Source organism: Typopeltis vanoorti, chromosome 14 (assembly GCF_054136105.1).
Source record: "Typopeltis vanoorti isolate ZY-2024b chromosome 14, IOZ_Tvanoo_1.0, whole genome shotgun sequence".
Classification (NCBI taxonomy): domain Eukaryota; kingdom Metazoa; phylum Arthropoda; class Arachnida; order Uropygi; family Thelyphonidae; genus Typopeltis; species Typopeltis vanoorti.
The window spans coordinates 71,092,095-71,104,302 of NC_143562.1; the positions used below are offsets into that span (position 1 = coordinate 71,092,095).

Below are 12,208 nucleotides of genomic sequence, written 5' to 3' on the forward strand. Positions count from 1 at the left end.
CGAAAATATCACCAGAAATCCAAATTATTTTATGATATATAGAATGTCTTCCTTACATAATTAGTAAAGAGTGAACTACAATTTGAAAAGTATTAAACTCCAAATTACAGTGATTTGTTTTTTAAATTCTTTTAATCCCTTCCGAGTAATGAACAAAGAGATGAACCTTGTTAATCATATTCTGCATTGTCGTTCAAAGGGAACCAACAGTGCAAGACTTAGAAATAAATAATCTTAATCGTTAATCTCTTTTTTCGTCATGCTTCAAATTATGCTTCCAATTAAAATGTACATCGTATTCATAGCATGGTGAAGTAAGTTTTATAAAAATGAAACCCCATCCAATGAACAAGCATGCAATGAAATCTCCAATAAGTAGATTCTTGAGCTCGCAGTAAGTGTTAAAATTTACCTACTGCCTAAATAAATTATCAAACATCTTGAGCAGTGCAAAATTTAAAATCAAGGCATACAGGATTGGTTGCAGATTGGGAACTTTCGTAAAATTGTTCGGAGAGTTGTTAGTAACTTCGACACAGTACCACATATTTATTGTACGGTATGTACTGAGTTTTGCAGATGAGTTTATTTATGAAGAAAAATAAATAAAATAGAGAAAAACATATATTGATAAAAATGCCAACGAAATGTCCTAAATTAATAATCGGGTTCACTTTTCTGCTGTTCACTATATTTTTTGTTATGTCCATAAAGTATTGATAACTTTTATATCAGTGCACACGATAATTATCATTGTTTCCAATTATGTTCAATATTTCGAGTAGAGTTTTGCAAGGAAAAGGTGTATGTGTATATATACTCTTTACACACATTCCACAATATACTCCACACTAATGGAATGCAATTTCCTCTGCAAGCTTCGATATTATTGCACACTGAGAGGAACCTGTTGCCCGATATTTCTGGTAATAATCAGTTCACTCCATATAGTTTAATAATATTGCTTTTTTATTTCTTATTCTGTGGATTTCTTTAAATAATTTTGAAAAGACCATTAAGAATTCATAGTCAAAAATGAAACTGACGGTTTTAAAACACTGAACGATTTCGCTCATTATTCGGAATAACATTTTTACAGCACATTTTTTTTTTATTCCTTCGCGAATTGCAAGGACGATTAGAAAATTAGAGCTAATAATATCCGTTGGTCTAATACCATTTATCAGTTGCACGGAAACTGTAATTGCAGGATGTAAAAAAAAAAAGAAAAAAAAAGATTTTATGGAAGGAAATGTGTGTTAAAGTATCTAACACACATTTCCGGGTCTTGGATTTTATTTTCTTTTTCTTTTTTTATTGCATGATGGATATGTATCGTCTGTATAAAAATACCAGAAATTAGCTAGAAGCTTTTGTTCAGCTCTGACTCAGCTGTGAGATAATTCTCGCAATATTCAAGATGAATCGAAGAATTACTGCCTTTCTTTTGCTGCCAATGTTGATTTCGGTATTAGCAAAGCCGACGCCGGATTCAGAAGAGGAAATTATCGGCGACGACGTAGTAGAATTGATGTGTGGTAAGTTTTAAGGCAAGCATTTTTTGAATATTTGTTCTTGCTTTGTAGGAAATAGTATTCCCCATTAGCTTGAATCAGATTAAAATTAGAACATAATTATTATATCTGTTAATAATATAAATGACACGATCCTTTCTTCATATCATACAGAATACGTTTTCATTGATTTTTTTTTTATTTCAGCAAATCCTACTGCACAACAGAGTGTCGCCATGTGCTTCAATCTGATAGAAAGAAAAGTAAGTATGTTATATATGTGTTTTTCTGTTTCTTTACTGAAAAATGTTTCACACTCTGTAATTACTTTCAGATGACATTAAATAGCATACATGAGTGCACACGCACGCACGTACATGTATATTATCCGAAGTTTTATAATATGAAAACAATGTACCTATCTGTAAGCCAACCAAGGGATGCACATATAGTTCATGTTAGAGGAGTTCAAGAAATATGAAACAAACTGAACTACCAGCGCTTCATCAAGCTACTTATAGTATGATGAAGACGGCCTTAACCAAGCTATGATTAAGAAGTCAGTTTGGTGAGGCTCGTCGTTGACAAAATTAGTTTGATATAACATAAAATACGTCAGACTGTAACTTTTAGCTCGTTCTGGAATAATTTCAACTTATTTCATTGGTAATAAATTTAGTTTAATCCTTTATCCAAGTGTAAGCAAACAAAGTTTGCTCCTGAAAATATCTTCAGGACTGAGGTAAGGTGGTACAACACTAGGCAACTATCACCAAAGGTGGACCAAGCTCTCATTACTCCTTGTCTCAGTATCTCCCATAATGCAAAGCACATCACCTTGCGGATATGTATACTGCCATGCATTAAGGGAAGAGCCATTACTCAGACCGGTTTCGACCTTTATTGAGGTCTCGTCAGTGGAAGGCAGACCCAAACGTGGAGATACGAAGGCGTAGAACGTTACTGTTTATAAGGGTGATGCATAATGCTTTTAATCCCTGCTATCTGATAAGGTTCCTGTGTAGGGAAAAAATTATGAGCTACGTGCTTATCCCGAGTTGGGCAAGTTATAGATCTCGAACGGGAATTAGAATGGCCTTAGGTCGTCTATATTTGCATAATTCCGATTCATCATAATTTGCAGCTTGTTGTACTAATTCATTTGGATGTGAAGACGGTTTTGAGAAGTATTTTACTGCGAGAGATTGCAGGAAAGAGTAGATATAAGGGATATTTGTGTCTCGATGAAGTTGAACATTTCTGATGTACCATGGTGCATTTAAGATCATGTGTAAGCATTTGTTTTGCAGTCTTTGCAGTTTAAGGATATTTGAGCTTGAAGTATGGCTCCTGGCTGGGGACGCATAAGTGATAATCGGACGAATCATCATCTGGTAGAGGAGCAATTTGATTTTAATATCTAATTTGCTGTTACTAAAGCTATGCTATGCCTTTAGATAAGGATTTAGTATGCGGGGTGAAGGTACTTTTTCTGTCTAGCAGTACGCCGAGATATTTGGCTTCTGTTTTCCAGGGAATCCTGATGTTAAATAGAAAGATGTCTTCTTTGGGAGATGTTGAAATTTTTGTGAACAGAAGAGCACTGCTTTTTTTTTTGAGGGTTTACTTGTAGTCTCCAAATGGAGAACCAGTGTTCCAGTTTCAACAGGTTATCTTGTCGTTTCTTTGTTACAAGATGCGGTTTAAGAGATCTGACCAGTATTGATGTATCGTCGTCATAGAGAGCAATGATAGATGACATCGGGTTATGTGGGATGTCCGCCATGTAAATCGAGAAAAAGTATCGGCGCCAGGAGGGATCCTTGAAGCACTCCAGCCAAGATCCGCTGCTGGGTAGATACCGCCCCATTTAGTTTAACTTGAATGCGTCTTTCAGAAAGAAAGGACTTAATGAGGCGGATCAAATCCAATGGAATGCTGGCTAAAATCAGCTTGTATAGGAGTCAAAAGTGCCATAATTTGTCGAAGGCCTTTTCTAAGTAAAGAAAGACTGTTCCGGTGTATTCATGCCAGTTGAAGCTGGTGGTAATGTATTCAACTAGTCTATGGATCTGTTGAGTAGTACTATAGAGTTTGCAAAAACCAAACTGCTCTAAATGTAGGATATTTAGCTTGTTTACAGAAAGTTGAATTTTGGAGAGGATGACTTTTTCAGCGATTTTGCTCAAATTGGAAATCAGACTGATGAGGCGATAACTTTGTGGCAGCTGTGGGTCCTTACCAGGCTTATAAATAGGGACCTCATCTGCCAACTTCCAAGCATAGGGAAAGTATTTGAATCTAAGCATGGCATTTATTATTGTTATAAGATGTGCGATGGGCTTTCGGGGTAGCAATTTAATAACATTAATAGGGATGACGTCAGGTCCAAGCGCTTTTTTATTTTTTAAATTTTTATTTTTTAAATATCATAGATTTCGGCTGGAGAAGTAGGTTTGAGTTCGCTGGTACATGTATCACACTGTTTTAGTACGTATCTGAAGTGGGGAGATACGAACCCAGAAGCAATAGGAGAGGTCATATTTACCTATACGAGTTGTGAACAGGTGTACCACCTTATTATTGAATTACTCTGGATTTAGAGAAAGATGTTGGAAGTTTATTTTGCACTTAGTGAGACTATAATAAATTTAGTTTAATTCTTTATCCAAGTGTAAGCAAACAAAATTTTTTCCTGAAAATATCTTCAGGACTGAGGTAAGGTGGTACAACACTAGGAAACTCGCAGCACCTGTTGGCAACTCGCATAAGTAAGTATGACCTCTCCTATTGCTTCTGCCTTAGAATCTCCACGTATGGGTCTGCCTCCCACTGACGAGACCTCAATAAAGGTCGAAACCGGTCTGGGTAGTGGCCCTTTCCTTAATGCATGGCAGTATACATGTCCGCAAGGAGATGTGCTTTGCATTATGGGAGATACTGAGACAAGGAGTTATGAGAGCTTGGTCCACCTTTGCTGCGAGTTGCCTAGTGTGGTACAACCTTACCGTAGTCCTGAGGATATTTTCAGGAGCAAACTTTGTTTGCTTACACTTGGATAAATGATTAAACTAAATTTACTATAGTCTAACCAAGTGCAAAATAAACTTCAAACAACTTTCTCTAAATCCAGAGTAATTCAATAAGAAGGGGGCACACTTGTTGGCAACTCGTATAGGTAAATATGACCTCTCCTATTGCTTCTCCTTTAGAATCTCCACGCATGGGTCTGCCTCCCAATGACGAGATCTCAATAAAGGTCGAAACCGGTCTGGGTAGTTGCCCTTCCCTTAATGCATGGCAGTATAGATGTCCGCAAGGAGATGTGCTTCGCATTATGGGAGATACTGAGACAAGGAGTGATGAGAGCTTGGTCCACCTTTGCTGCGAGTTACCTACTGTTGTACCACCTTACCTCAGTCCTGAAGATATTTTCAGGAGCAAACTTTGTTTGCCTATACTTCGATAAAGGATTAAACTAAATTTATTATAGTGTCTAACCAAGTGCAAAATAAACTTCCAACTTATTTCTCTGGTATTTTTTCCTGTCTTGTTTTTTCCACGTTACTGTAATGTACCACATTCGATAGGAAGCCTCGACATGTGTCTTTCTTTTCACAAGGCTTTAACTCAGAGAACCATTATCTCATTTGGAAGTGATTAGTTTTTTTAAAAAAATATTCTTGACACAAGGATGGTGTTTATTTTATTTTTTTCTGGTGCAAATCGAACCTGATGAATAATCTAAACTGTAATTCAAAAGAGCCAAGCCTTTATCTTGTTATGTAATCATCAGTATGAACAAATTCCACATGACTGGTGATATATGATGAAATTTAGCATGAATTGTGTGTGTAACGGCTGCCTATAATGGATAGTAAAGGTCCATTCCTGACCAGAATAGAAGTGTGCACTCCATATATTTTGTTTATATAAAACAAAACAAAATATATATTTTGTTTTGTTTTATATATATAAACACATATAAAAATATAAACTCTTTGACTGCAGAAATTATTGAACTGGAGCATTAACTGCAAAGGGACACAGTGAAATGTCTAGTACTCTGATTTGCTTCAAATGATAAAACTGATTTCTAGTGCAAATAGAATTTTTAAAAGGCAAGATATTTATAAAAAATACGGTGATTTCAAAATATAAATGTCAAAATATTCGGTAATGAAAGAAATACCGATTTCCATAGCATTTCATTGAATAGATTTTCAATTTTGAAGATCTAGCCTTTTATAATATAAAGTACAACTTCACGACTCGGTATTGCTGAGATATTGAGACCTGGTTCACATGAGAATCAGCATTTGGAAACTGCTATCAATCATAACAAATCTTGCAGATAAACGTACTTTTATTAGCTTTGAAAGCAATCAGCATTTCCACAGATTGTGCACGACTGTGTAAGACAGAGATTACCAAGACAACTCGGATAGCAAAGGTCATATTCTTAGAAGTGTTCCGGTTAATTTTCGAAATTTTTCAAAATACTACACTGCGAAAATAATTTAAAAATAGCAAAACTTTAATTTATGTAGTTGTACTATAATAATTATGAAAAAGATGATATTTCTAACATTGAATGTTATGTAATTAAATGAGTGTTCGCTTTATATCTAATAATCATATTTGATTTAAAGCTCAGTTTGTTTTCCATTACGAGACCCACATTTTAACACAAATATTTCTAGTTTCGTACAGCAGTAAAGTTATGATTTCTAAATTATCCATGTGATTAGCAGCGTGGCTTTATCACGGAAATGTCGACGTAGAGAGAAATATTTCGAATTTGTGTTCTCCAGTTCAGAACCAACAAACGTTTCCATGTCTACATGTACAAGACACTAGAGAAGAAAAAAATAATCCAGGAAAACTCTAAGTTATAACTCGCTCATCAATAGAATATTTAATTATAAAGTCACCATACCAAATAATATCTTTCCTTTTACAAACAACGTCACTTACCTGATTTCCGTTATTTCGTAACTTACCTGTTTCATTGCTTTTTTGTTTCTTATTCTATTGCTTCATTTCATGTCTGTTTTTCAGAATAAAGAAACAAATATTAAAATTAAGGGAGTAATTTTTTTTTCAGTCCTTAGATGTCATCAAAGATTGCATCTCACAACAGTATCCGGATAGGAAAGATAAACTTGTTGTGCTGATCGAAAATTTATGTAAGAGAAATGATGAACCAATGGAGCAGGTATGCATTTTTTTTAAATTTCAGAACAACGGTGTATTGATTTCTTTATTGACCAAAGCATATATGAATTAAAATTGCTTAATATTCCTTAATGTTACTCGTATTGTAATCTTTTTTGTTATTTTAATATTATACATTATTTTTATAAATATAATAAACAGTAGCTGTTCATTTAAAAATTTAGTCGTGAATATTTAACATACTTTTTAAGATGTTCAATTAAGATATTTTAAGAATGTTTAAGAACATATTCAGAAAAAATTAACGAGGTTTAAGAATATGTAGAGCTCTATTACATAATTTGAGATGGGTTACAATATTTTTGGAATAGTTCAGTTAGAGATATTTATATGAATATTACGTATAACAAACGAAATAGTCTTTTGCTATTCATCATCATCATCAACAACCATGGGGCCAATGCCCGTAGGTGTCTGCCGCCATCTTGATATGATTCTTCCATTGCATTCTATTTTGTGCAAGATAACTCAGTTTGTGTATAGAGTTTCCGCACCATTTGACGATGTCATCGCCCCATTCCCTGTTTGGTCTTCCTCTTTTGTTCTTTCCTTCAGTTATTCCAAACAGCAAGGTTTTTAGTTTTGCTATTACTTAATATATATTACGAAGTTTTCTACGTAAATCACTCAAGAGAAAATTATATCTATCATAATTTTTTTGGAGTGGTAATCAATATATGATGAAAATTTGATGAAAGTCATTTTTTTTCCTAATGGATTCGGCAATAAAATAAACAAACTTTATTCTTTATTTAATAAAATGAATAATGTAAATAGTTTCAATAAATCAATATATCTTTAGCGCCATACTTATATATATTATTTCGTCATAGCGCTGCCAAACATAGCTTGTTTACAACCGGAAGAAATCATTTTTTAGAAAAACTAACATAATAAAAAAATACGAAATTATTCATCAAACTATGCTAAAATTAGGATATGACTTTATTATATTTTACTTTTTTCATATATTATTACTGCTAACCGAGTGTTTTCTTCGATGTTTTCCATGATACCCGAGTTTCCAAATGGAAAACTCTTCCTGTACGACTATTAGAGGAGATTAGAACCAAGACTTTATTTACTGCACAAATGTCGCGAAGTCTTTTGGAATGCGTTACTGGGGTGCTCTCTACTTATTTGGCTGATTGAGTGGAATATAATTTCTGGTTTTCTAATTGTCTTTTGATATTTATTAAATGCACTGATAAGCAATAATTTTGATCTGAGAATTACTACTACAGATAAGTGATACAACCAAACATTTATAAGGATGTGATTCTTACAACTGAGCGACGAGGTGACGAAAGCATCCATCTATTAAAGGCGTATTGTGTAAAGTTGCTTACTTGCTGTTTTTTGAAAAAAATGAGATTTTTCCGTATACGATTTAATTGCAATTTATTCGAATGACTAGGTCGCCTACAATGAAAAAAAAAAAAAAAACTGTGATTCGAACTTCAGTTTTCATTCAAGCAACGAATCCTCCAATGCCCATTTTTCTGCACGATAAAGCCGAACTTACTGAATCTGTTCTCCCATCGGAGTTTCGAAGCAAAAAATGTCATCTGGTTGTACATAAGTGAGTAGTCACAGGGTAATCACAACTTAGTTGCAACGAATGTTGACTGACAAAGTGGTCCTATTTTTTATAAGCTCTCTCTACTCTACTCTAAATTTTAGTAAATGCACTCTTCAGTAATATAAGCGATTTGTATTTGAAGTCAAAAACGAATTGATTGCAAATGATATGATGGAATTAAGTGAGATATAGGAAGAGATTTTGTTAATTTATAACATTGCATAAATCATGAAACTGCATTCATTATAATTATTATAATTTCTCTACTTAAGTGAAATCAAACTCTGAGAACACGTCCGCTATAAGCTAATTTTCTACATACTAATATATTCATTAAAATTCGTAAACGTTTTGCAAATTTTACATTTTTTATTTTCATTTTCAGATCAATTTGTGCATTAACAATACTTTGGCCCTAAACGTAAGTGTATTTCATTTTTAGTTTTTGATAATTTTTAGGAATCAAAAGTCCTAATGATAAAAGATAAAATATTACGTTATCAAAGTAGTTAATCTTGGATGTAAATTTTATAACTTATCAATTTGTGTTGAAATATCATTAATTATTAATATGATAAATTAATGCATATACTTTTACAATACCTCTTTGCTTTCCCACTTAAATCCACTACTGAAGACCTGCCCTTATTGACAAGTAATGTGTTGGAAATGAATTTTTTCAATGCTGTTATTGATAACACTGGTAGTGAACTATATTTCGTTATCAAAATTGAGGAAATAAATAATGAAACCCAATTTTAAAGAATGACAGAAACAAAGCAGGCATTATTCAGTTACCTGAATTGTATACGCTCTGGACACATGGAGTAGGAAGGTACTCAATCTGGTCAGACCTCCAATGACTGTTGGTTGGTTGAGAGACTTACATGTATGTTTTAAAGTTAATTCTATCAAAAGACATAAATAATTCTAAAACTCTCACAATACACTCTTCCCACTCATTGGAATTACAAGTATTATTTTATCATCGAATTATTGTTATTCTATACAAACATATACTCTTAACGATTAAGAAAATGTTACTGTGGCTTCATGAAGAGAATAATAATTTTGATTTGTCGTCTATTTCAGTCTGAACACGCTGTGGCAGAGGTGCTGCATCCTGCAAAAGTAAGTGTTTCTTTTTCTTGTATTATGTAATTGTTTCCAGTTTGTGGTAAAGTCGATCACCTTAATCAAGGGGAAAATATATTCATCTTTATAAAGTTGAACAATTTTAGGGTCATTTAAGATGTTAATGTTCTTTTCTTTTTCTACGGTACGCTCAAATGAGAAGGTTTTTTTTTTTCGATTGAATTTACTCGAAACTGTAGTACCACTCTTCAACTCTTCAAGTATTTATCTATGAATATATTCTTCGTAGATTAGAGAAGTTGTTTTCCTAAGAAACATCCGCATATTTATATATATATATATATATTTTTTTTTTTAATATTTATATATATATAAATATATATATATACTGTATATTTATATTTTAAATATAAATCTGGTTTTTTTATTTAATTTAATTTAATTTTATTTATTTTTATTTCGCAACACTTGCAGGCGCAAACTTGGCTGACTTGTCTGTTTGCTTACTTGGGAAATGGAGTAAAAAAACAGGTTTATATTTAAAATAGCTTGGTATCTTTAACATATATTATACCCAAGGTAAAAAACTTTTTACATCTATCTTTCATCCTGAGATTTTTATTTATTAAGGTCAAAGCACCTTATGGTAACTTGTTTTGGTAAAATATTTATAAGATTTGTATTACTTAAAACTTAGTATTTCTTAGCCTGGCTCCCACTGACGAGACCTCAGTAAAGGTCGAAACCAGTCTGGGTAGTGGCCCCTTTCCTTTAATACATAGCATCATACATCTCCTCCAGGAGATGTGCTTTGCATTAAGGGTAAATATTACGAATAGTGATCAGAGCTTATTCTACCTTTACCACTAGTTGCCTTGACTTGCACTACGTGCAGGGTCAGCGAGGCTTGCATCACTTGCAGGCGCAAACTTGACTGACTTGTCTGTTTTCTTACTTGGGAATTGCAGTAAAAAAAAAAAAACAGGTTTATATTTAAAATAGCTTGGTATCTTTAACATATATTATATCAAAGTAAAAATCCTTTTACATATATATATATATATATAAATTGCTTCAATTTACTCTTACAGCCATGTGTGATGGGTGTCTTCATACAACTCTATATGGAACATCTTCAAAATCAAAATGTGGCAGTTGAGCTTCTTACTCAGTCAGAGAGAAGAAAGAAGAGGAAGAAGTGAGTCAGTCAGTGATGATCAGGTCTGATTACAAGACATTCTGAGAAATACCAAACATTGAGAAATGAAATAAATGTGTTACCTTACTTTTCCTGTAATATTTTAGTTATTTTTGTGCCCTCACATGACCAAATGAGTTGTAGTGAATTTCTGAATAAAAACAACATAAAATATCAGTACCGCACCGACTTTTAAATTGAAAAGAATTACTTCACTGAAATCATCAAATTCTTAATACCACAGGACTACACGGAGCTTCTTAAAAAACTAAAAATATTAATCAATGACATAAAAATGTAATAAGTCATTCACTGCCTACAATACACGTAATGGCGAGCATTCATTTAAGTCTGTGTTGCCTTCGTATATACGGTTTGCAAGATTATAAAATAACAGGAATTATATCACATATTACCAATATGAACTGTTATGAAATGCGAGTATTCTCGTAGCCGAATTTATTTATTCAACTTATGTATATGTGTAACAGTATTTATAAAAAACTGTTCTCTTAGTAAATATTTTTAACGTTGTAGGACATATCCAGCTGAAAAACGTCTTGAAGTCTGCCAAGAAATAGAGAATTATACGGAATATACAGTAGATCATATTACTTCTATTTACAGCATTTTACTTTTGATCAGAGTTAATAAAAGAGCTGAGTGTAATTGATAGCAACATTTATTTTGTGATTTGTTACATTATTTAACACAATTGTTTTCAAGAAAAACTGACTCTTTATAAAAATTAAACCACGATGATAACAAAATTGTTCATGCCTTCTACTTACATATTGTGATGCATTTAATCCAATCAACAAGGAAGGACTGCAAAATTATTCGCATACTCGAGATATTTACTTTCTCAGAAACAACAAATAAACCAATGCGAGCAGAGTAACTCATTTTTATCCGGATAGCTTCAAGTACTTGCATGATTTAAAATAAAAAAAAGCATTTAGAGTTAATGCATCTACTTATATATATATATGGAATTAGATCATGAAACTAGTGGGATTGTGAAGGACATCCTACTTTAGTATTCCCCCTCTTGCTGTTTTCCTGTTTAATTGTGCACAAACGTTTTTGTAAATTAAGAGAAAGTTACACATTTGCAGGATCCGTTGGATATTAATATCTTGGAAGTAATAATGAACAGAGTATTCATATTCTGCGAAAACAGAACCCAAAAATTTATTTACTGAACTCAGATTGCAAAATATTATTTTGCAATCTGGTTTCAGTAAATTATTTTATTTATTTATTTTTATTATTTTTATTGTGTTTCCATCACACACCTTTTTATGTTGATGATAATGGTTAATACATTAAAGGTAGGATGATCTTCAACAAACGATTGCCATGTGTAGATAAGTATTTTGGAGAAAGAAATACTTTACCGATATGTTTCTTAAAGAATTGGAGGTACAATGGAACAGTGGAAAAAACAGTATGGAGAAGATTGTTCCAGAGAACAATGGAGGGAATTGAGGAAAATGATGAGAAGTCTCTGCGAGGTGTTCGGAGTTATATAGAGTATGTTTGTTGGCCAGTGAGTGCTTTATTCTTACTTGGTTAGAA

At 32.9% G+C, this 12,208-nt stretch overlaps 1 protein-coding gene across 1 annotated transcript; it reads left to right on the forward strand.

Moving 5' to 3' along the window:
- The first annotated feature begins 1,360 nt into the window (after positions 1 to 1,360).
- On the forward strand, positions 1,361 to 10,805 carry LOC150099612 (uncharacterized). Its single transcript, XM_090404206.1, has 6 exons — positions 1,361 to 1,538; positions 1,722 to 1,777; positions 6,622 to 6,732; positions 8,720 to 8,755; positions 9,427 to 9,465; positions 10,521 to 10,805. Exons 1-6 carry the CDS (start codon positions 1,421 to 1,423, stop codon positions 10,629 to 10,631), a joined length of 471 nt encoding a protein of 156 aa, XP_090260332.1. The 5' UTR covers positions 1,361 to 1,420; the 3' UTR covers positions 10,632 to 10,805.
- The last annotated feature ends 1,403 nt before the right edge of the window (positions 10,806 to 12,208 follow it).

Excerpts from the sequence above, each read along its gene's own strand:
- LOC150099612 (XM_090404206.1), top strand. The coding sequence starts at position 1,421 with ATGAATCGAAGAATTACTGCCTTTCTTTTGCTGCCAATGTTGATTTCG. Across the intron at positions 6,733-8,719 it reads ATGATGAACCAATGGAGCAG|ATCAATTTGTGCATTAACAA; the intron begins GTATGCATTTTT and ends TTTCATTTTCAG. Across the intron at positions 9,466-10,520 it reads AGGTGCTGCATCCTGCAAAA|CCATGTGTGATGGGTGTCTT; the intron begins GTAAGTGTTTCT and ends TTACTCTTACAG.